Genomic DNA, 24,615 nt, shown 5'->3' on the forward strand with positions numbered 1-24,615 from the left:
TGAACCACAGTGAGAGTGGTTCTACCCAAATAATAAAAACTTCACGAGTGACATCCACAAGTGAAATGGATCCGAAACGTCTGCAGGTGTACCGAGCCTCGGCTAAAATCAGGGTTCAAGACAGATTTAGGGGAAGGTGGTGAGGAAACATCTGTCATGACAGTACAAATGTGCTTTCTTGCATGAAAACGTGCATTAGTAGTATGTAGGTTGGGGACTGATAAGGCCTGGATTCCAGTCAGGATTCCAATCTTTTTTTTTTGTATAGGGTTAAGGTCAGTACATCTACATACTCCACACTCTGTACTGAATAGTACAATCAATAACAGACTTCCACTTCACAGTACCAGCACTTCCAGTTAACCAAATCAGCTATACCTGACATACTAACTGGTTGGAAAGGTGGCATCATATGACAATGACATTGTGAAAGTTCTACTTTTCTGCTGTCATTGTATTTCTATGGAGATTGATGAGGCTAAAAAACGCCCAACCCAGTCAATAGATGAAGTGGTGGTGGTGGGGTGGCGTACCTTTGTATAAATGAGTTCCCTGTTTACACTGTGAGACTGGTAATCCTTTTCTCCTTCACACAGTGTGAGGTTGTGTATCTGTGTGCTCTAAAGCATGGTAATCTGAGCACAGCAGCTCAGGTCCCCAGCCGTCTGCTCCACAAACGGTTGCCATGAGGTTAATGACATTGTGCTACCCAAAGAGCACACGTGCACGTCGAGCTGCTCGCCACTACATTAGTTACAGGATTCCCTCGGGCACCGAGAAACCTGCCTCCCATGCCAACCTGACCTAGGAACAATACAAAATGCTTAGTGATATTGTAGTTTCAAGGTTCCTGCTGAATCCAGTTGAAATAAAGGAAATTTAAGTCACTATGATTACAGCTCTAGCTAACAACAATTTTAGTTGGTTTCTGATGTTTCCTGCGTTATTTTAAGTTTATCACACTAAATGATTTCAGATATTTAAACAAATCTTGGTAATACACATATAACACAACACATTTTGTAAAAACTTCATTTATATAAGGAGCAAAGTTACTGAGCACCTATACCACCTACTCTACTTGTTTCAGGTCACCACACAGCATCTCTGTTGGGTCAGGACCTTGACTACGCCACTTTAAAACTATAATTTTTTTCTATTTCACTCATTTAAATGTGAACTTGCCTTCATACATTATAAGGACAAAAGCATGTGGACGCCCGTCCTAATTAATGCATTCAAAAATTATTATTGGTAATTATACTTCTCATATTTGCACCCTTACATTTTTGTAATCTCTTTGTGTGTGTGATGTTCGGGTGTAAAAGACTTTATTCAGCATAAGAAATACAAAGCTCTAAATTTGAATTCAGCATGTCTTTTATTACATTATTGTTACTGGATATTTTACCAGTTTTATAGTACAACATACAGTTTATGAAACATAACATGCTGTGTTGTTGTTTCTTTCAAAGCAGGCTTAACACATTCAGTGGATGTCTGGTCCTGAACTGAAGAGTCTGATAAAATTGTATTTATAAGTGTGAGATTATACAGTAGTTCAGTAGCACATTCATTATCTGATATGTTTTTTGCAAACTGGGTGGAGAGATGACGCGGCGGTTTACAACTCTTAGATTCTACCGAGTGTCACCATGCATGTGTGGCACTGAAGAATACATTTGTAAAAGATTATCAGGATAGGAAAATATAAATATGTATATATATATATATTTGTATTTTACAGTTATTGACTAAATGTATCTTAAAGTAAGAGCTGAGGTCAAATGGAAAGCAAAAGTAATTAACGAGTAATTACTAAATATGCCATGTTTACATGTTTAGTGAAGTCTGGGATTGCAGTGATAACATGAGGGTTTGTTTGCGGGTTTTCTCTGGGTACTCCTAGTTCATTTAATAATTTAGGAACATGAAGGTGGGTCAATTGGTGGGTCAATTTTTTTTTACACCACTGACAGTTGCCTTTAGATGTGTAAGTAAGAAAGACTAAGTGAATTTGTCCTGTCGTGTAATGGACTAGCTCACTGTCCACGGTGTGTTCTCGCCTTGTTTCCTGTATGTTTCCAGGTTAGGCTCCAGACCAACTGGACCCTGATCAAGATAAAAATCGTACTAAAAATAAATAAATAAACAAACATATGAATGAATGAATAAATAAATAAATAAGTAAAATTATACACCGACTAGGCATAACATTATGAGCACTGACAGGTGAAGTGAATAACACTGATCATCTCTTCATCACGGCACCTGTTAGTGGGGGGGATTTATTAGGCAGCGAGTTAACATTTGATCCTCAGAGTTGATGTTAGAAGCAGGAAAAACGGGCGAGCGTGAGGATCTGAGCGAGTTTGACGTGGGCCAAAACGTGATGGGTCAGAGCATCTTCAAAACTGCAGCTCTTGTGGGGTGTTCTCGGTCTGCAGTGGTCAGTATCTATCAAAAGTGGTCCAAGGAAGGAAGAGTGGTAAACCGGCGACAGGATCATGGGCGGCCAAGGCTCATTGGTGCACACTGGGATCGGAGGCTGGGCCGTGTGGTCAGATCCAACAGACGAGCTACTGTAGCTCAGATTGCTGAAGAAGTTAATGTTGGTTCTGATAGAAAGGTGTCAGAGTCCACGCCTCGACGGGTCAGGGATGTTTTGGCAGCAAAAGGGGGACCAACACAATATTAGGGTTAGTCATAATGTTATGCCTGATCGGTGTATAATACTATATTAATACTCGGTTGCACCGCATTGCATTTTCTAAGTGTTGAATAAAATACATGTGAAGTATTTAAAATGATAAACAAATATTAAATTAAATGATTAGAAAATAAATAAATATGTACTGTACATTTTAACTGATAATTAAATGCACCAGTTAGTTCAGATTAATTGAGGACTATTCAAACTTGCACGGCTGAATGTGAAGGTTCTTACCTTTGTTCCCACCACTGTGAAGACTGCAACATTATAATTTATATAAAGTTCAGTTCTTCATGATTGTTTAACTAAATAAAAAGAGAAATACTGTTGAGCTGTAGTGAAAAACATCTCTTAGCAATCATCCACACGTGTCTGATCTGTTGCATGAGACGACAAAATTGCCTGATATTATAATACATAGAACTTCACATACATTCATGTTGTTTTTTCCATTTCCTAGACTGAAGTGCTTTACATAAGCTCCTCAAATATGGTCCATGATGGTCCAGGATTGTAAAACAGTTCTGAGCTTTACAGAGGCCACACGTGTACGAGTCCGCGTTCAGCAGTGCAGGATCTTAATGAAAGCCTTTCGGAATTCGACGTTGAAGGTGGTGTATATGATTGGGTTGACGGCGCTGTTGACATAACCGAGCCAGGTAAATGCTGTGTAGAGTTCTGCCGGGACGTTACAGTACGTGTTCACTATGTGTGTGATGAAGAACGGCAGCCAGCATATAATGAACACACCTGAAAACAATAAGACGAACAATAAAACGAGCATCCTTCATTAAATAATCTGTAATTATCATATCAGATTCACTACATGGCCAAAAGTATGTACAACCATCCACTTTCAACATGTCAGTTTCTCAAATTCACGTCCTGCAAGCGCTAAAATTGTGAAATACAAACATCCAGGGGCAGAATCAGCTAATCTATAAGACAACAGGCCACACAAGCTAACGGAGTATGAATGCCAAGAGATAAGATATGTAAAGATACAGTGTATCACAAAAGTGAGTACACCCCTCACATTTCTGCAAATATTTCATTATATCTTTTCATGGGACAACACTATAGACATGAAACTTGGATATAACTTAAGAGTAGTCAGTGTACAACTTGTATAGCAGTGTAGATTTACTGTCTTCTGAAAATAACTCAACACACAGCCATTAATGTCTAAATAGCTGCAACATAAGTGAGTACACCCCACAGTGAACATGTCCAAATTGTGTCCAAATTGTGCCCAAATGTGTTGTTGTCCCTCCCTGGTGTCATGTGTCAAGGTCCCAGGTGTAAATGGGGAGCAGGGCTGTTAAATTTGGTGTTTTGGGTACAATTCTCTCATACTGGCCACTGGATATTCAACATGGCACCTCATGGCAAATAACTCTCTGAGGATGTGAGAAATAGAATTGTTGCTCTCCACAAAGATGGCCTGGGCTATAAGAAGATTGCTAACACCCTGAAACTGAGCTACAGCATGGTGGCCAAGGTCATACAGCGGTTTTCCAGGACAGGTTCCACTCGGAACAGGCTTCGCCAGGGTCGACCAAAGAAGTTGAGTCCACGTGTTCGGCGTCATATCCAGAGGTTGGCTTTAAAAAATAGACACATGAGTGCTGCCAGCATTGCTGCAGAGGTTGAAGACGTGGGAGGTCAGCCTGTCAGTGCTCAGACCATACGCCGCACACTGCATCAACTCGGTCTGCATGGTCGTCATCCCAGAAGGAAGCTGACGCACAAGAAAACCCACAAACAGTTTGCTGAAGACAAGCAGTCCAAGAACATGGATTACTGGAATGCCCTGTGGTCTGACGAGACCAAGATAAACTTGTTTGGCTCAGATGGTGTCCAGCATGTGTGGCGGCGCCCTGGTGAGAAGTACCAAGACAACTGTATCTTGCCTACAGTCAAGCATGGTGGTGGTAGCATCATGGTCTTGGGCTGCATGAGTGTTGCTGGCACTGGGGAGCTGCAGTTCATTGAGGGAAACATGAATTCCAACATGTACTGTGACATTCTGAAACAGAGCATGATCCCCTCCCTTCGAAAACTGGGCCTCATGGCAGTTTTCCAACAGGATAACGACCCCAAACACAACCTCCAAGATGACAACTGCCTTGCTGAGGAAGCTGAAGGTAAAGGTGATGGACTAAACCCAATTGAGCACCTGTGGCGCATCCTCAAGTGGAAGGTGGAGGAGTTCAAGGTGTCTAACATCCACCAGCTCCGTGATGTCATCATGGAGGAGTGGAAGAGGATTCCAGTAGCAACCTGTGCAGCTCTGGTGAATTCCATGCCCAGGAGGGTTAAGGCAGTGCTGGATAATAATGGTGGCCACACAAAATATTGACACTTTGGGCACAATTTGGACATGTTCACTGTGGGGTGTACTCACTTATGTTGCAGCTATTTAGACATTAATGGCTGTGTGTTGAGTTATTTTCAGAAGACAGTAAATCTACACTGCTATACAAGTTGTACACTGACTACTCTAAGTTATATCCAAGTTTTATTTCTATAGTGTTGTCCCATGAAAAGGTATAATGAAATATTTGCAGAAATGTGAGGGGTGTACTCACTTTTGTGATACACTGTATTACAGGTTTGGGACACGCCAACAGAAATCCATTTACATTTCTGACATTTAGCAATCGTGTCCAGAGTGACTTATAGACGAGCTTTCACAGTAACTCTAGTTTAAGTAAACAACAGTCCAAGGATACAAATCTGCTGAAACCCTGTTAGAACAAAGTACAAGTTAGTTCTCAGTTTAAGTGTTTAGTAAAAAGGTGGGTCTTTATTCGTCTTTTGAAGACAGAGAGACTCAGACGTTCATACAGACAGGGGAAGTTCGTTCCACCACTTGGGTGCAAGGACAGAAAAAGCCTTGATGTGTGTCTTTCTTGAGTCCTGAGTGGAGGATCAAGGCGAGTGAGGCTCGGAGGTTGCGTGGTACAGAGCGGGGTGTGATGAGTTCTCTATGGTAGTTTGGAGCTGGTCCATTTTCGGCTTTGTAGGCCAGCATCATTGTTTTAAACTGGAAGCCAGTAAAGAGAACGCAGCAGTGGGGTGATGTGAGTGTTCAGGTTGGTTGAAAACCAGGCAAACAGCCGCATTTTCAATACTTTCTTTCGGGATAAATCTATAGATAGTATCTGTCTGTCTGTCTGTCTGTCTATCTATCTATCTATCTATCCATCCATCCATCCATCCATCCATCCATCCACCCACCTACCCATCCATCCATCCACCCACCCACCCATACACCCACCCACCCACCCATCCATACATACACCCACGCACCCACCCACCCATCCATCCATCCACCCACCCACCCATCCATCCACCCATCCATCCATCCATCCATCCACCCACCCACCCATCCATCCATCCATTTTGAATAAGTTCAAATCCACACGACTGAAAGCACCATGAATAATAGTCTAGGGCTGTTTTTGAAAGCTGGTTCAGTTAAATGGCAAACTAAATAATATAGCACACTATACCAGTCTAACTGTTGTCAGTTTCCAGAGCTGTGGCATTACTTTAGGGAATGTTCTTTTCCATTTTAAAATGACAGTGTCCCAAAGCACAAACTGAGCTCCTTGATGAAATAGTTTGAAGTAAAAAAAGACTGAGTCAGTAGAGCTTACAGTTGCTGAATAATGCTGAATGTGTGCCAGGTCTTATTACCCAACATCAGTGCCAGACCTAACTTTAAAGGAGCGAATAACAATAGTAATGTTTTAAAAACCGGTGAAAAGCATTTTCAGAGAAGTACAGGCTGTTTAACAGCATAGGGGACACAATGTATTGTAATACCTGATGTTCAACAAGCACATGCTGGAGTTACACTTTTGACTATGTAGTGTTTTTTAAGTCCTGACAGGCTTTTCCTTATTTAAAACAAACAAACAAACAAACAAACAAATGCTTACCGAGCACAATAGCCAGCATCTGAGTAGCTTTCTTCTCTTTCTGCTGAGAAATCTTGCGCTTGCTAATGGACTTAACCGAAGTCTGTGTTTTGCCGGTCGGGGATACCTGCGTCTCAAACGCTTTCGCCACTTTGGAGGCATCGTACGCCTTCCCATTTCGCAGTGGTTTGAGCGAGACATCAGGAGCAGAGGGCGCTACATCTGTTTCGGTATGATTGGTGCTGAGGAGCAGGAGCCCATGCTGACTGGCAGGTGTCTGGTCGAGTGTCTTCGGGTCTGGTGGATCTATGTTTGTGATTTCATCCATCTGGCTGTCGTCTGCAGTGTTGGCTACCTCCTTTATGAAAATCTGCACACAGAGGATTGGGAAGTTTGGATTGGTGTCGTTAAAAGTTGATGGCAAATCCCCAGATACATTCACATGAAATAGGTATATTTTATTAGAGTAAAAGAAGAACTCCTGTGAATATTGACAGGATTCCTATTCACCGTATATATGTAACAGCATTTAAAATTGGTCATTTAACACTCTCCTGTACTGTTAACATAATAAAACGCTTGTTTATTTAATACCTACCACGACTAGAGGTCTAACAGCAAGTGTGGGGAAAGTCAAACATTTTTCAGCTTTAATTAATTCCTCAAGCAAATATATTTGTAATGTGACATCCTAAAGTCGATACAGAGCAGACTTGTGCAACACAGTAAAATCCCGCATCCATCATTATGCAGACCGCAGACTTGTCTCTGGACTTAACCATTATCTGGACAAGTGCTGACGATGATACTACAATATTTAATCACGTGAGTAATTTATTCATTTTTACAAACAGCTTAATGCTGGTCAGGGTTTCTGGTGCCATCCAAAAAACACTAGGCATAAGGGATAAACACACCTAGAGACATTGTGTTAATGCATCACCTGGCAATACTCTCAGACGTGTACTTACTAAGCCCTACCTGAGGCAAACTAAAGTACCAAATTCATATTCTGCATGTTTTTGGAAGAAAACTAAAGTACACAAATGGACAAGGGAGAAACATACACAACCATAAGTGAGGGTAAAATTCAAATCAACGTTCATTTTACTGTATGGCATCCAGTCTACCTAATGCACCTAAAGTCCACCATGTCACTTTTCTGCTTTATTTGAGACCAGAATTACATATACATAGATATACACAGTTTCAAATTGTAATCGTTGGACTGTGCAGACCTAGTAGCATTCAGCTCCACACATTCAGCTCTTTTTTTTCTATATAGGATTTAAAACAATTACTCTGTGAACATATTAGTGCTTGTATACTGCGCGTGTAGAACTAACTGGCCTGATACTTTACTCCTTTATGTTATAGATTTCCCAACAGATCACATAAAGAGCAGAATTACATCAGTTTAAATTGAGCTATATTTTAAAACCAGGAGCAAAGCCAGCTTGCTCACAATTCTTTTCTGCCTCGTGTAAATGAGATGCCCTTTTATTTAATTATTTATACGCTCTTCTATGAGAGAACGAGCTATTAAAATGCATTAATGTCTGAAGGCCTTGAGGATTTTTTTATTAAATTACTTAAAATACTACAGCTTAGTCTAGTCTGTAACTCTACAGAGACACAGTTTGTATTTTTGTGGTCATATTTAAAATTGTTTTGTTGATTGTGTGGGCAGGTCATACCATACTGATGGACCTCACATAGACTGGCTACTTATTTTTAATTCATTAAAGTAATGAAGTAATTAAAAACAGTTGATTCATAAATGTCTTACTCTGATGTTTACTCCTAATAAAGTAAGTTGGCAAGATGAAGTATTACACAAAAACAAAGGTAGTCTGTATGATTTTTTAATATTCTTTTTTTCTTTCCCACAGTTTTTCCTTAAACAATTTGCTATTGTAAACAGACACAAAAAGGAAAAAATATCTATGCGCATGAAATCAAAAAGCATTTTAATGGGCTGAATACTAAGGCTTTATTAGGGCAAGGTTTTTAGAACTCCATGCTTTTTACATGAATACATACGAAATTGTGAATATGAGACATAATATTTTAGATTTCACATCTAAACGTGCATGTAATTCAAAGATATATTTAAGATTGTTAAGACTTTTCTACATATTTTATGCATCTGATTATGTTAACATTAGACAAGTTAACATTTTGAATCTTTTATGAATTATTTCCTCACTGTGTAAATATAAATGAAACTCACAGACTCACAAACAACCTTCTAAATCCAGGAGTACCTGCAGTTACTAGATTTTCTGACAGCATAAGAACAACCTCCGGTCAGAACTGCAGAAAGTTCTGACATGGGCTGACAGTTTCCTGATAATGTGTCCCCTGAGACATAATATTTTTTTTAAAGAGAGTAAAAAGTGACACACCACATTTTTGTTATTAACAGGAAAATTCCCATTGGATTTGACGACGACAGTGCAGAGCTTCACATCATCAGGGTGAGTGCATTTCTGAAACAGAAGAAACAGGATCAATCCGTCACTAGAGTAATAGATGTGTTTGAGGGAAAGGACAAATGTCAGAGAATTTTCTTATAACTGCTTTACTTTCAGATAAAAAATAACTATAACATGTTATTATAAAAATAACATATTTCATTTTGTCTACCTGAGATTTGTTCATATAATACATAACTACAATTATATTCTATACAGACTACATATTTATATATATATATATACTGTACATATATTCTCTCTGTCTCTCTCTTTATATACATCTAAAATAAAAATGAAAAGATTTTTGTTCTTATTTTAGCATAAATGTATAGTAGCTATTCCACTGCAGTGCTTGTTGAATTCCAACACAAGCACACATCACTCTACTTAATCAGGTACTGAACCAAATAGGATTTAATAGAAAAAAGTTTAAAAAGCACATCTGGGGTCATCACTGTCCTTCTTCAACAGGACCATCTGGGTGACAAAACAGTGCTAGTAGTACCTAAAAAATGCACACCTGGATTTGGGCAGTTTTTCATGTGGAAAGAGAAAAGCACCTTCAACTGCTGTCACAAATTTCGAAGCATTCATTTAATAGATGGGTGTAATTGATTTGGGTGCATTCGGATCAGGATTAAGCTTTTGATTATAATGATAAATAATATACAATTGACTTTATACACCTGTTAGTAATAGATGGCGCTGAGGCTAATGCAGTGGTGACCCTTTAGGTGCAAACTGTTTACTATAGAGAATTACAGTAAAGAATGTTTGCATCTCTTTCCACCACTAATGACAATCAAGATGTAGCATGACAGATAAACTAGAGTGCAGTTGTAGCTTAGGGACTCATAGTAATGTAAGTCACTTTGGATAAAAGCATCTGCTACATGCAGAAAATGTAAAAAAACATTTTAATGTAAGTTTGTGGGCACAACAGGATTTCCTGTTTTTAATAAGCTTCAGTAAAAAGCTAAGTGCTGGTTGTTATTGTCTTTTTTTAGCAATGGCATACAGCATGTTTCAGGATAATAGAGACTGTATGGGTCAGCTTTCATTTCCTGTAGTACACGTATTGATTTCTGCAGTGACTGAAGGCTCAGTAAAAGAAACATAAAATGCATCATCCAGTTCAAGCCGCTCTAAGGTCAGCTACTTATACGAGATATTACTTCAGATATGCTCTGAAGAGTGTCTGAAGTGCACCTCCTTTAAAATTGAAATCCTTATTATACAGTGACATTTTGGTAAAGTGCAAGTTTTAAAAACGTAGTTACCTTAAGGGGAAAAAACCTGCACTTTATGTACGTTCAAATACACAGATCTACCTTCAAAGTGTTGCCTGAGTCCATGTTGCTGCTTGGGTATGTGCGCCTGGTGCTGACACGTTTCCGTCGTTTGCGCAGCACCACGTAGATCTGCACGTACACGAGCAGGGTGATGATAAAGGGCACATAGAAGGACACAATAGAAGAGTACACTACAAAGGCAGGGTTTGCGATTACGCACAGGGCATCATCGCCGCTCTCTGCAAATTTGGAAGGGAACAGAATAATTTTACAAATTCTGTTCTCAGAATAATCTGATACCAACATCTATCTACCCTTATGTATCAAACAGTACCTGTATTGTTAAGTCCGAACAGTAGGGGGCAGGATATAGCAAAAGACAGGATCCACACCACTGATATCATGACGGTGACTCTTCTCTTAGAGCTGTAGCGAGTATTGTACAACATTGGCATGGCCACTGCTGTGTACCTGAGGAGGGAATTAAATTCGGTCACAAAAAGAACAAAATCCCCACATTTTCTCCTCTTGGAATGAACATTAGTAATAAACATTCTTGGAAACTCTAACAAAAAAAATAAATAAATAAACAAGCAAGATGTGGGCACATGGCACCCTGAACAGGATGCCAATCCATTAAGCCAACAAAGACATAGCCAATTATGTCTGTGCAGCCAAGTACAACACCACTGACATGCAAAATATGAACCTCAGTGGTAGTGGGTTAGTGCAACAGACTTGTTTACTTTTATGCTAAATATAAAATATATTCAGCCTTTTGTGCAGTAAGTCAGTTACTGTATGTCACTCATGTTTCTCATGTACAAGAAGGTATTTTGATAAACAGCATTAATGAACAGTTTTAAGATTTTAAACCGGCCCTGAGCCCAATAACGATGCTGTGATGAAAGAAGATACAAGACACTGATGCCAAACAATCTAGCAATTAGCTGTAAAAAATAGTGTAAACTCTTATACAGAGAGACTGATATAACAAAAGGAAACGATTATCATGTTTTAGGCTGTTTCGCAAAATAAAATGATATCCAAACAGTACAGATGGCTGCTGCTGTCATGTGGTTGCTGACAGATGTTAAAGCTTAGCTAGCTAATTGCGAGGATTTATGGTAACGACACAAATAAAATCAATGGTATGAACAAGGAATAAAGCCTAAATTGTGCTAATCCCATTGATTAGTACCAATATTGAACATTTATAAACCTACCTATTTAAAGTCTCTTGGTAGGAGTTTGAGCTTAAGCTTACTGAGCTTGAGCTTACATGTCTGCATCCCTATTAATGTGTACAGCTGTGGACTTATTTACGGTAAATTATGTTCAGTTCATTAATAATATATCAGCCATAAATTAATTTTAAGACGGCTTTTTCATAGCAGCCAACTGGCTTTTGGGTATCGTATAATGAAAATATTGTTTATTTATTCTCCTGTTCTTTTTTTAACCTACAAACCACATTGTTCGAATAAACAACAAAGCTGCTCCACATTAAAATCCAGAACCTGAAGCTGGAACTGAACTAGAGAGTCTGACTGCATGTTAAACTCTGTATATGTGGATCTGTGTGTAAGGATTTTTTTAATGATGTGGATATTTAGCATCACGCTCCAGTATAAAATCAAAACTCTGCATTATAATAATAACACTAATGTTCTCAAACAGAGCTTTAAGATACTGACGTCATCTCTATCTTTTATGAGTTTTGTTAGTGCTTGTAATTAATGGTTCTGCTCACTGTGTTTATGTCCCTCTGTTCTACATTACAGCCATGTTCGATGCATTACGATGTTTATTATTAATAAAACATGAAACTCAGTAATGTGTTTACATTTTAATGGGATATTAGGAGCTTTGCTTTACTACAGCAACCATTAAAAATGATAAATAAAACTGTAATAACTTTACTTCATCTACGTGAGAATTTGGATACTGGTCCTGAAAACGACCAGAATATAATTAATCATAACCGTCTCCTGCAGTCAGACGTGGATGCTGACGGTGGGTGCTTAGCATGCTAATGGTAAGGATTTAGGATACAAATAAAAGCAATTTACAGAATAAAGATTAAAGGCTTAAGCTTATGACTGTTAATGAGCAGTTAAATATCTGGCGTATTAATTTTGTTACTGTTGTATAATTTGAAAACACTACAGTGCAGGGTGTGTCTTAGCATAACAGCAAAGTGTTATCTTACACTGTAATAGTCTTTGTGGTTCCATTTATTTTAAGTACGTTTGTGGGTAATCTTACAGACAATACAATTCAATATGTGGTCAATTATGTCCCAGCCTTAAAATTTACCCAGCAAAGTATGTGACATTAAATCGAGGATTTCGTTCTGAAACACGGTGTGATATGAACACAATAATACCATAAACCTTAAATGTGCTCCATTTAAAAAACGATTTTGTTTTCTAACCTTCTCACTGTTTCTCTTTTTAAGCTGAATTAAACTATTCTACAGTATGAAAGTAAAACATTATTGTTGCCTAATTACCTGGCACTTAGTGGAATGCTGCAAATGAAGAATGTGTGTATGATTACGGTGTGAGTTCAGCCTCAGTTTCTGCAGTTCGGAGCACTGATGGCTAAAAGCTTGGTACCCTCTATGATCTGATAAAGACCAAACCCCCTCATAGTCAATTCTGTTAGAACATAATTCGTTTATTTCAAATAAATATTTAGATATAATATTGTCATTAATTTAAATAGAATTTTAATTGTTAAATCCTGATTTGAGTCTTCACTAAGACTAATGTTAAAAATCTAGATTAGCTGTTGACAAAGCCATGCCCCAATTTATTATCCACCAGAGGGTTTGGCTTTATCAGATTATAGATTACTCAGTTTAATAACACATTTTTTGGACCAATGTTAAGTTGTTAAAAAGCACTTGAAAAGTTTGCATTCTGTAAATTCTCTGATTCAGGATGTTTGAATAATAAACTGTTAGTTCAAGTCATTATTATTTTTATTTCTAGTTTATAAAACACTATTTTTTTCTAGTTTACATTCCATGCTAGGATCAAGTCCTACAGACGTATTTCTCAAAGCTTTCTAGTGAAACTCTCTTCAAAACACCAGGACCTCCTGCTTGTTACTGTGCATTCCTGCTGAGCTGGGTAATGATAATGGGGAGATTATTACAGAGATACTCACCTATCAATACTAATGGCACAAAGATTAAGGATGCTTGCTGTGCACATCATTACATCAAGGGTAACAAAGATGTCACAGTGGATTGTGCTGAATCTCCATTCACCCACCACCTTTAGTAAAACATCACAAACATCAAAATTTTGAAATTTATTAAGCTTAGATACCAGAAGATTGATGGCTATAGTCGCAGTGTTTTGATGGATTTGACAGTAAAACCTTTCCTGCTGCTGTTGTAAACAGTTTTGGTCAGATTCTTGCTAAACACTGCACATTAAAATGCATACTGCATGTGTATTATATATTTTTCTTATCATAAAAATACAAATATAATTTTCTTCCACCGCACTAAAAATGCTGAATCAAACGGCTGCAATTTTCTACTTCTGGATGCAACAGATCAATGAATTTGCATCTAATGAGTACGAGAGTGTCTGGCTCCGCTTTAGTAATGCGCCATAAACTCTGGCGGAGAACTAATCTAACTCAGGTCAATCTCATTGTGTCTTCCAAGCATCCCGGTACTGCTCAGCCTGACAGCTTCTGATTAATGTGTGTCCTCAGGCAGACAGAGCCACACACACATCCAGTCTGATCGTCCAACAACGCTTGCCTCTGGAGTTTGCGTCTCCCGCACTGATTAAAGGATTATTTACTTCTAATGAAAGCAGCTGTGGGCTGTCTGGATCAGTTCATCAATGATCATCATGATTTTTTGTGCTGACCTAATGAGGGCAACTACCGACTGAACTCTGTTCAGATGTGATACGGCATTACATTATGATTTATCTTTAATGATGGTAGCATAATGAACACTGCAGAATTTGATGAAAATAAAAAATATAATCACACTATTTTTTTTCATCCAACAGGACATATTATGATATTATACAATAATGGCCAGTAAATTAATGGTGCCCTTCTTTGAAATAATAGTTTTTAAAATGTTCCTAATTCTTAGTCCAAAGCCCTGCAGTGGATTGGCACCCTGTTCAGTGTGTATTCCTGTCCTGCACCTATTGTTTCTGGGGGTACCGGAACCTGACCAGGATTATGAATGAGTGAATGTACAAACAATGTGCAATGTAGCTTTTAAGAAGGACCTTGCATTTGGTCACTGTCTGTGGGTTTAGTAAGTTCTTATTTTTTCCCATGTGGGGCTTATTCAGGCACTCTTGTTTTTACACATCTTTTAAAAACAAATGAGTAAGTGAACAAATGTTCAGTCTTTTCATCCAAGTTGTAATGAGCTACTAAGTTGATTTAGGTGTCTTCAATTTTCAGCAAACACCTTCTGTTTGTACAAACTCCTGTCCAGTTTGCAGCTTGATTAATCTACATGGTGTAAAGATGTAGTTAACAGCACAGTATGAGTCAGCGCCTCTAATGTGACGGCATCTAATTGATTCTGTGACTGGGTAATTTAATCACCAATTAGAAGGGCTCAGTGATACACACAAGGGAGGGATCTCCCCCACAGACTGTGGTCCAAAATAAACATTGTAAAACATGGATAAGGATCGGGATCTTACATGTGACGTTACATTTATGGTCCACTAATCAGATAAATGTCAGGTATGTGGTAATGAGCTCATAAATATATAACCTAAATAATTAAATACACTGAGTGTATATCAGTTTTCTAAATGCCTGGTGTTTATTTCCTAAGGCCTGTGTGGCCAGACTGGGACTAGAAGATATAAGCCAAAAATGGACCATCATTAAGGTTCAATTCGCAATTTAGCTGTGAATGAGTATTTCAGCTAAACCACACCTTTAATTTAGAAATTCAAAAGGCCCTACATGTACACAAAGTTTGGTAATCTGCCTTGCCTGTCCAAGTCACAATTACCAAAGTAAACAACTTTTAGGGCAAACAAATCCCAAACGGCTTTCTACTGACTACACACATGAACTACACATAATTTTTGTACTTTTAGCACTTTTACAATTTTGTAGTAAGAGCGTGTAGTCAATATAAAGTCGATTAGGGTTTTACAAACTGTATATAAAAACTTTAGATATGGATATACCCCTACCTCTAGATATACCACCCATGGCATAACCAGAGTTGCCACCAGCAGGTCGGCTACAGCCAAGCTAACAATCAGGTAGTTGGTGGTGGTCTGCAAAGATTTCTCTCTAGACACAGCCATGCACACGAGCACATTTCCGAATACAATGACGAAGATGAGCAGCGTGAGAAGCATGGCGTAGTAATTGTACTGGTGCCTTCCACCTCCATTTGTAGCGTTGATACCACCAAGGCCATCTGTGAGGAAGCTCTCATTGTAAGTATACTCCTCCAAGACTTCCATCAGCTACGAGGGTTTAGAACCCAGAGGAGGCCCTAAAAATACAGATTAAGAGAATTAAATAAAAAATCAGTAAGTTATTACTTTAATCATTCATACCAATCAGTGTCTGACACTTAACATCATTACAGAGGGGGCTCTGTTAATAAAGACATGAAGACATGTATAGAATAGATCTAATAGATCTCTGTGTTTGGTAATGTGACACTAATGCCCATTATTATTGCACATAACAAAATGGTACACATCTATATCATATCAGTGCTTTACCTAACGTCCAATTTCCATTTCCTATTGCTGTGACGGCATTCTCTACAAGACACAGGTCACTTGGCAATGAAAACAACTATTCAGTTTGGCATTAATGATGTAAAAAGGTCATGTGCCATGGAAAGGGGGCATACATGCCACTCCCTGAATGCGGAAAATCTTTCAGATAAGCCAATGAGTTAAGCTAGCTGATTTTCTGTTGTGTGCTTCAAACCATTATCATGTGCAGAAATATTATAACTACTGGAGCTCAGTTGACTAAGCAGCAAATTTAATCCTAGATTAGAATTTAAAATGCTTTTACCAGAGCCAAAAGCATGTCTGTGGTTTTTCATAATTTCAGTCCACTAGCAAGCTTAATGGTGCAGAATGGCACCTTCGGAAATGTGGTAGAGAAAAACAAAGTCTGTTATCGGAAAAACTCGTCAAACTTAGCCCAGCAGCTCTGTCTTCGCTTTATTATTAAGACGTTTTTAGCATTACCCACAGCAGCACAAGGATATAGTGTTTAAAAAGTTCATTTCTCTTATGAGAACTGTACTTTTTAACAGCACAAATTACATCTAACAGCTTCACCAATTTATTAAGTGTTTAAATAAGAAAATTTACAAAACAAGTGTGCTTACATAGTGACGTCTGTAACACGCAATGTATCATATTCAAAAAAACAGTGGCTACACCATTACGTTGTCTACATGTAAATGTCCATGTTTGTGTCCCAGCTGATATTTAAACAGAGAAGGTGCTAGCACAGGTCAACATTTTTTCCACATATTTATTTCCAGGAGATCAGGCTGACCTTGACATTGTGTTGTTAGTATGCCATAACGTATACTTGCATTGCTGTGATAATAGCCGAACATAAGCCAGGATAAAATTACATGTACTAATAAATAGCAGAGGTTTTACAAGAAAGTGAATTAAGCTTGTCACCAGACAACTTAAGGTAGGAGCATAGGATGTGGTGTCAGTTGAACAACACAAACACTTATGAATAAATTATGGAGACATTATTTATTAAGCCTGTAATAATAGCAAGTCTTGTTTCAAGTCTATACATTATTCATTATTTTAAAATGCACTTGGATGAACTAAAAGTAAAGTTTCACGAGAAAGTTTGTAAAGCCATTGGGATGTCTAAATGTCACCTAACTCAGGACTATAGACATACACAATGTAAAGGTTGACAAACACTGGTAAAGGTTGTTATTAATACACAATACTAAAGATGGTAATCATAAATTGTTGACTGTTTGATTAATACTCTTGGTTAAAAAATGTCCTTTTAATTTATTTCAGCAGGTGGTGTGAAAAACTGTAATTTTTCCTTAAAAAACGGTTGTTTTCACTTACAAACCTAACTGCATTTCATTAATATAAAGAACAAAAACATGTGACACAGTGCACACAGAAAACATTGGGACAGAGGCAAAGTAAGACTAAGGTTATACCATTGACAATGTTCTGGAAGGTTCCAAAATAAGCAGTTTAATGAGTAACAGGTGAAATCATCAATAGTATAAAAGGAACATCCACCAAAGGCTTAGTCTTTGCAAGCAAGGATTGGACTTGGCTCATCATCTACAAGCTCAGCTGCAATGTACACCAGTGTAAGGAAATCCCTAAAGATCCTATCTTGCTTATTAAGCCCCTTTTCTTCTTTTTTTTGTTTTCTGTCCGACTACAGATTGAAACATTCCACACTGTGTCCTGAAAACAAGGTGTTTAGATATTACATAGCATTAAAGTGATTCCCAACCTTTATATATATATATATATATATATATATTACCTCTGTGTTGCATCACCTGTTCTATTCCACTTTTTAACCCTGAGAACACTAACAGTTGCCGCTTTGAAAGTAGAATTTTTGTCCATCCTTGCTTGATATGATACTTCAGCTGCCAGTCCATAGTTGCCAGTGTCTGTTCTCACTTTAATAATGCACAATACACTTTAAATAGGAGACAGATCTGGCCTAAAGGCAAGCCAGTGCCATCTGAGTGCTCGAAGGTCACAGACATTTAACAGTGGTTTCTGGCTCTGACATACATTGATTGAAATTCCTGTGGATTTCCTGAACATTTTCACATTATTGAAAGTAGATCATTAAAAATATAAATTATTTGCATTAAGAAATGTTTTTAAATTGACAATTATCTTTTAATAATTGTATACCCAATCATCCTTTGAAAATGTGGTTTGTATATTCGTTTTAATTGTATTGTTTGGCACTGAATTTTTTTCACTAAAACTTAATCACAATTTAATAAAACATTGCTAAACCTAACACACACCCCCTCCAACATGTGTGCAGTATCCAACCACTTTGTTTCACCTGCATGAGGTGGGTTTATATGAAGATTCTCCATTATCCCCCATCTCTATACAGGCACCATTAATCAGCCTGCAATGACCATAACTGCAGCAGGTGTAAGAAATCCCTTTAGCCCGCCCTGGTAAAGCGAACTGTTGTGTAATAACTGTAATGATATCAAATAGGCACCCATACTGCTGATATCGAAATCGAAATGTCTGCTCTGGTGGGCTAGTGTGTTTTACTGCTGCTCCACCTGAGTTCCCTGCCACCCTAGAATTTAGATACATTTGATAAATTGTACAGATCTGATTTGATCTGACATAATTGTGTGAGTAAACAAAAGGACCGGATTACAAATGAAACCTCCAAATATTTAAGAGAAAATAACCTTGATTCTGCATTTTTGTAACTTGAAAACTATGAAATGTAAACAAAAACAAATAGACTAAACTGACACAAATCTGTTTCCAGCTTCTTTAGTGAGCTTAAGTGCTTACAAAGCACTATATAGTCTCCTTGTTTTTACATAAATACATTTCTTTGAATATATTAATCAAATTAGTTCATTTGAAATCTTAATCCGATTAACATACATTTTACACTGACAGTGCATTCTGCAGATGCATACAGTCCAGGATTCACAGTTTTTAGACAGTTTTAAATAGGAGCACACTCATGCTAGTGGGCTAGAGGGAGATTACTGTATTCCATACATCCCTTTCTTCTACACAGTTCAGTGACTTTTAATTACAATACAATTGACTATTCCTTTCCTTTTTTTACAAAACAAAGAAGATAGAGAATATTGTGTTAATTCATCCATTCACCGTCTGTTTCACCACTTCTTCATCCTGGTCAGGGCTGCAGTGGCTCTGTTTCTTTAAGCGAAAGGCAGGAATTACCCCAGACAGGTCACCAGGGCAGACACACACACACACATTCACACACACACTTAGGGCAGTTTCAAGTAGCTCAAATTGGCCTGACTGCATGTCTTTGAACTTGCAAAATGCACACAGGAAGGCCACTGTGCCTCCATGCCACAATTTGCAGCATTTTTTTTGTTTTATTTAACAGAATATTCTGAATACAAAGTGCAAAAATAGAAATCACAGGACAGAACTGGGTGACATTAGTTCACTGCATTAATAAAGAAAGAAAAAAAAATTATACATAAGTAATGAAGTGTATGCTAGCAGAACTGACTGAACCACATATGTACTAGCCAAGCACACAAGCAAGTTTCTAATCTTTTAAGGTGTAGATGATGTGTCGCAAATCACAAATCGTGTCCCAAAACATTATGAACTGTATATCTGTGGTGTGTAGTGCACTACAGTGAGTGGGTTACAGTGATGCATGGCTTAAATAATAGCATTCAAATGACCATTTCAGACAATAACACTGTAACCACTTTTCTATATTACAAAGATCATAAAGACAGAACACAGCTGTTCTTCACCAATATCTGTAAACAAAATAACACTCGGACACTCGAGTAGCACAGCAGTCTATTACATCAGCCCACCACTCTGAGTCAAATCTCAGCGGTGCTATCGGCCAGACAGGCATACACACAGACTACACTGCTTATGTCTGCAATAGGTTATTCAGAATATTCATACCCTGTGCCCAGTGATTTCTGATGCAACAAGGGCCCACTGTGACCCTGACCAGAATAAATTAGTTGATCAAAATGAAATGACGTGGACCCAGTATATTTGGTTATTAGGAAGGCTCATATAACTAATCAAGCTTTTTTGACCTTGGTGTTTTGATGTTTACTGTGGTGAACAACCTCTCCATGGATGCAGCGCTTGTGTAATGTTACGCTTAATGGAAAAATTAGCCATGGGAGTCCACCTCAAAGCCTGTGGCGCTCTGATTTGTGCTTGAATAATTACTATAGCAGTACTGAGCCTTTTGTACAGAAATAACATAAATACCTGCCCTTTTCACTGAGATCTAAATAGTTTGTTTTTATTAATAATATTAGGAATAAGATTTGGGATACAGGCCACAAGCACAGTTATTTTTTCCACTGTTTCTCTACCAGCTCCCTGCAGGTTTATCTTTTCATCTAGCTCTCACACGCAATACGCACATGCATGCACCCCAACACACGCTTCGGTGCAGGAAAAAGAATTTGCCTTTTTGGAAACTTTGTGACCGAAATAGTGTGTTACAAAAGCACACACTATTTTTATAGACTTAATGATGGAATGATTTATTTTACTTACTGATTTATTCTAATAATACTTCATCCTTATCAGGGACATGGTGGTCTACAGAGTATATCAAAAACACCAGGCACTGGATACAAATTCACCCTTAACAGGGCACCAGTTTATAGCAAGGCAATACACACGATCTTGTTCATAGGTAGCCATCAAAAACCTGAGTACCCCACAGACAACACGTGAAGACCAGGATTAAACCTTGGTCTGTAAGACTGTACTTACTGTTCCACCCCTAACTTAACTGTTCTAACCTTGGTTGTTAAGTGTTTTTATTCCAATATAATTAAATACAAGCACAAATAATTCGGCATAACCTAATTTCTTATTAGTGTAATACTTTTGGTTAAATCACCTCAACCGAAAGTATTACAATTCTTTACAACCAAAACCACAAAACAGCTTGCTAGATGATCTAATGTACTGCATGAACTACCAGTCAATCAGTTAGTCAATTAATAAAATGAGTTACAAACTGTCTGAATAGAAATGTAACTGCTCATAGTCAATCAAGCTTTACATCACCATAGACTTAAAGGGTGTTGTGCCAAAAAAAACCAGACACCTTACTCAACACATGACTAAAATTTGTTGCTAATCACAGTGTCAAAGAAAGACGTGAGTATGAGAGTTATGTGGTTGTGTGGTCACTTACAACAATGATCAAGTTATTTGGCCACAATGATGAAGTATGTTCAGGGAGGTAAATGTCAAGCAATCTAGGAGCTTGTGCATTGTATAAATTGGATGAAATAACCAAAAACGTAGAAAGAATAGACGTAACTGGGTGTTCAAAAATGACAATGACTCAAAACCCATGTCAGCAATGTTTTGGAATGGCTTGTACTCAGCTTTTACTGAACACATCCCTATCAAGCATATACAAACCAGCAGATTTTGCTAAACTCCTCCAATTCGATTTGAGTGGCTAAAGTTGAGTGCCAACAGTTTTATGAAGGTTATGAACAGCAACTGTCTGATTGGTGTACTGTATGTTTATATCTGACCCAGAACATGCTGCAATTCTAGAAAACCCACCATACAGAAGAGTCAAACTGTATTATGCAGAAATCATTAACATCCATCTCAAAGATATCCATGCCAAACATGTCCCATTTATTTATGGCAGATGCTATTTGCACCCCTGGTGTAAGCAGCAAAGTGTACAATTTAAACCCTGGTGTAAACAGCAATTTATACTATTTACACCCAGGTGTAAATATCACAAGATTACAAATAATTTCACTATTTTTTATATTATTTTCAGATTGTATAATATTTTCAGATTGTATTATTTACATTATACATTATCTACACCCAGGTGTAAAATAGCAATATATACTGACATGCCAAAAGTCTTGGTACAGGAACTAGTATCATGTTAGGTACCCCTTTAGCCTGGCTAAGTGCAGCAGGCATTGGTTCCACAAGTGGACGGAAATATCTGGAGGGGTGTTGACCCGTGCCATCTGGATACCCACCCACAGGTCAGTGGTATTTGTAGGTGCAGGATCTCTGGTCCCTCTATGACATATTCCCAGTACATGTGACACTGGATTAAGGAATGTTAAATGTCCCACCCGTCTGGTACCCACAATATTGCCTCACTCAAACGCCAATAATTTGCATCGCCTTGCCATGAGCACCAGTGGTCAGCCTTACTCACAAGATAATACCTCACAACTTATACAGATATGGGCATTTCCAAGCCGTCCCCAGATAACGCCACTTCATGATCAATTTACTGCTATCCCTTGACCTTTAGCATGTCCATGTATAGTGTTTATATATTGTTGGTAGACATGCGCAGTTGAGTTTGTTTGCTCTTTTTCTTTTTGGGGTACGAATAGCTTGTGGGGAATGCAATGTGTACCCGGGTGCAAATAGACACTCCGTTTATTATTTATTCATGTCTACGTGTCATGAGAGTCAATACTGTAATAGTTTAGCTTTATTTACATTTAAATAAATAATTTGGGTTGTGTGTTTCCATGTTACAGCAAATACGTTATATAAACCATACAACATTTTATTTGGTGTAGTAATTATTTCATATAGTTATTTACTATTGGAAAACAGTCATTCACCTTTCTGAAATTGATGATTTGTGTTGAGGCTTATTTAAAGAAAGTATCTGTGCTGGACCAAAATGAGAAATTAGAGTTTGTAGTGAATATAATTTAAATAGTTAAGTGGTTGTTTAGTAATAAATTAAGATACTTTTCTCTTTAAACTGTAAATAAAAACACACAATTTCAAGCAAATGAAGATACTTTGTGCTACACACTTGTTATTTACACATACAGTCAAACAAACTCCCTTTCTGTGACCCTGAATCTCAACAGAAATGGTCATTATTAACAGTCCTAATTCAACAGTAAATGTAAAACTAAAAACAGTGCTTAATTCCATAAAACAAGGAGTTATTTAAATAAACTCTTGCCTACCTTCACCGTGTAAGTTTCATTAAATTACAGGTATCGAGTTTCTGGTCCGTTAAATCCACTTTCCTGCGTATACACCTGTCCATGAGGAGCCCCCTAAAATCCTCTCTTCTTTAAAAGAAAAAAAAACCTTTTAACACCTATTCCGTAAGTGTGAGAACTTCACGCCACCGAGTTTAAAATGAAAACAATCCAAACAAACTTATTTAGATGAGAATAAATCCTCAGTGTTAGTTCCTCCACAGCTCTCCTCCCTCAGCAGCTCCTAACGGCCACTCTGTGACCGACTCTCAGCGCTCGAGCGCTAGTAGCAGCAGCTGGAACGGGCGAGCGCGCGCATTTACGCACGCGCAGTCTCGCGCACCAACCGTCACACAGAGTAAAGGCGGGAAAACCTAACAAGACGAAGCTACAATAATAAACAGAGTGCAGAAATGTCGCCATTTTTAAAGCTTGTTGTTTGGTTGAAGCAAAAGTTTAAACACTTTTCACACTGTAAGACATTACTCCACATATCTTTCTCTGAGGTTGTGACACCCTGACACCACCTCATCAATCACAAGAAAAACACTGCAAGATAATCTGCCCAATTTTCCTGTCACAAATGAAATTAGCTCAACATAACAGATAACAAAAGAATCGGTGGTCTTGGAACATTCTATGGGTCTGTTTGAGCTGCCCTGCTGTCTACCGTCTACATAGCTGCCTGCCTCAGTAGAGAGGATTCTAATAAGTCCTCAACTTATAAATCAGGTTATTCGGACGCGCTACTTCACAGTTTTCGCTTACTAAGCTAACACAGTTAGCCTCATGCCATTCAAACCAACGGGATGAGATGCCACAACACACTAGCATGTCAGCAAACATCTCTCTCCCTGTACCGAAAACAGTTCAATTGTCCCTGACAAGGCAAAATACACTTTACAAATACAAATTAAAAATCAATAATAATTTATTTACATTTGAAAAGAACTCAGTTCTTGCTGAGATTGCCCTCAGCGCTCCCTCATTATTCTGTCAAAATGCAGTTAAAATTTAAGGTACCTTACTAGGCAGCATTTTAAGGCATCTAAGAATTTAAACAGCCTTCTTGTGAGCGCGCGAAGGATGACGTAAAATGCTGTCTATGTGAAGTTTGTTTATTTGGATTTTTATTTTTATTTATTTATTTATTTATTTATTTATTTGATTTTTTTTACCTCTTTTTCTCCCCTTTTAGCGCATCCAATTGTTCAATTAGCATCGTGCTTCCTCTCTGTCTATGCCGAACCCTGCCCTGACGGAGGTGATTGAAGCTAACCCGTATCCCCTCCGAAACACGAGCAGCAGCCAGATGCATCTTTGCCACCCACACATTGACGAGTTTGGCGCCACCTAGCGTTGCATGCGGAGAGACACACCCTAAGGGCACCCCCTCCCATCTCTGTGTAAGCGCCTCCAA

General features: G+C 38.1%; 1 protein-coding gene across 1 annotated transcript; it reads right to left on the bottom strand.

The window, feature by feature from the left end:
- Positions 1-3,008: 3,008 nt before the first annotated feature.
- drd2a (dopamine receptor D2a) lies at positions 3,009-23,378 on the bottom strand. Its single transcript, XM_063016267.1, has 8 exons — positions 23,178-23,378; positions 15,628-15,938; positions 13,592-13,701; positions 10,749-10,885; positions 10,454-10,653; positions 9,051-9,134; positions 6,664-7,012; positions 3,009-3,463 (listed from the first exon to the last, which is right to left on the bottom strand). Exons 2-8 carry the CDS (start codon positions 15,904-15,906, stop codon positions 3,276-3,278), a joined length of 1,347 nt encoding a protein of 448 aa, XP_062872337.1. The 5' UTR covers positions 15,907-15,938; positions 23,178-23,378; the 3' UTR covers positions 3,009-3,275.
- Between the last annotated feature and the right edge of the window lie 1,237 nt (positions 23,379-24,615).

The sequence above is a fragment of the Trichomycterus rosablanca genome, chromosome 20 (assembly GCF_030014385.1).
Source record: "Trichomycterus rosablanca isolate fTriRos1 chromosome 20, fTriRos1.hap1, whole genome shotgun sequence".
In the NCBI taxonomy this organism is placed as follows: domain Eukaryota; kingdom Metazoa; phylum Chordata; class Actinopteri; order Siluriformes; family Trichomycteridae; genus Trichomycterus; species Trichomycterus rosablanca.

What these genes read in the sequence shown, in the direction of transcription:
- drd2a (XM_063016267.1), bottom strand. Translation starts at nt 15,906, where the DNA reads ATGGAAGTCTTGGAGGAGTATACTTACAATGAGAGCTTCCTCACAGAT. An exon ending in ACTCAGGCAACACTTTGAAG is followed by an intron (nt 9,135 to 10,453) that starts GTAGATCTGTGT and finishes CTTCTGTTTCAG; the next exon opens with AAATGCACTCACCCTGATGA. An exon ending in GATGCTGGCTATTGTGCTCG is followed by an intron (nt 3,464 to 6,663) that starts GTAAGCATTTGT and finishes TATTGTTTTCAG; the next exon opens with GTGTGTTCATTATATGCTGG.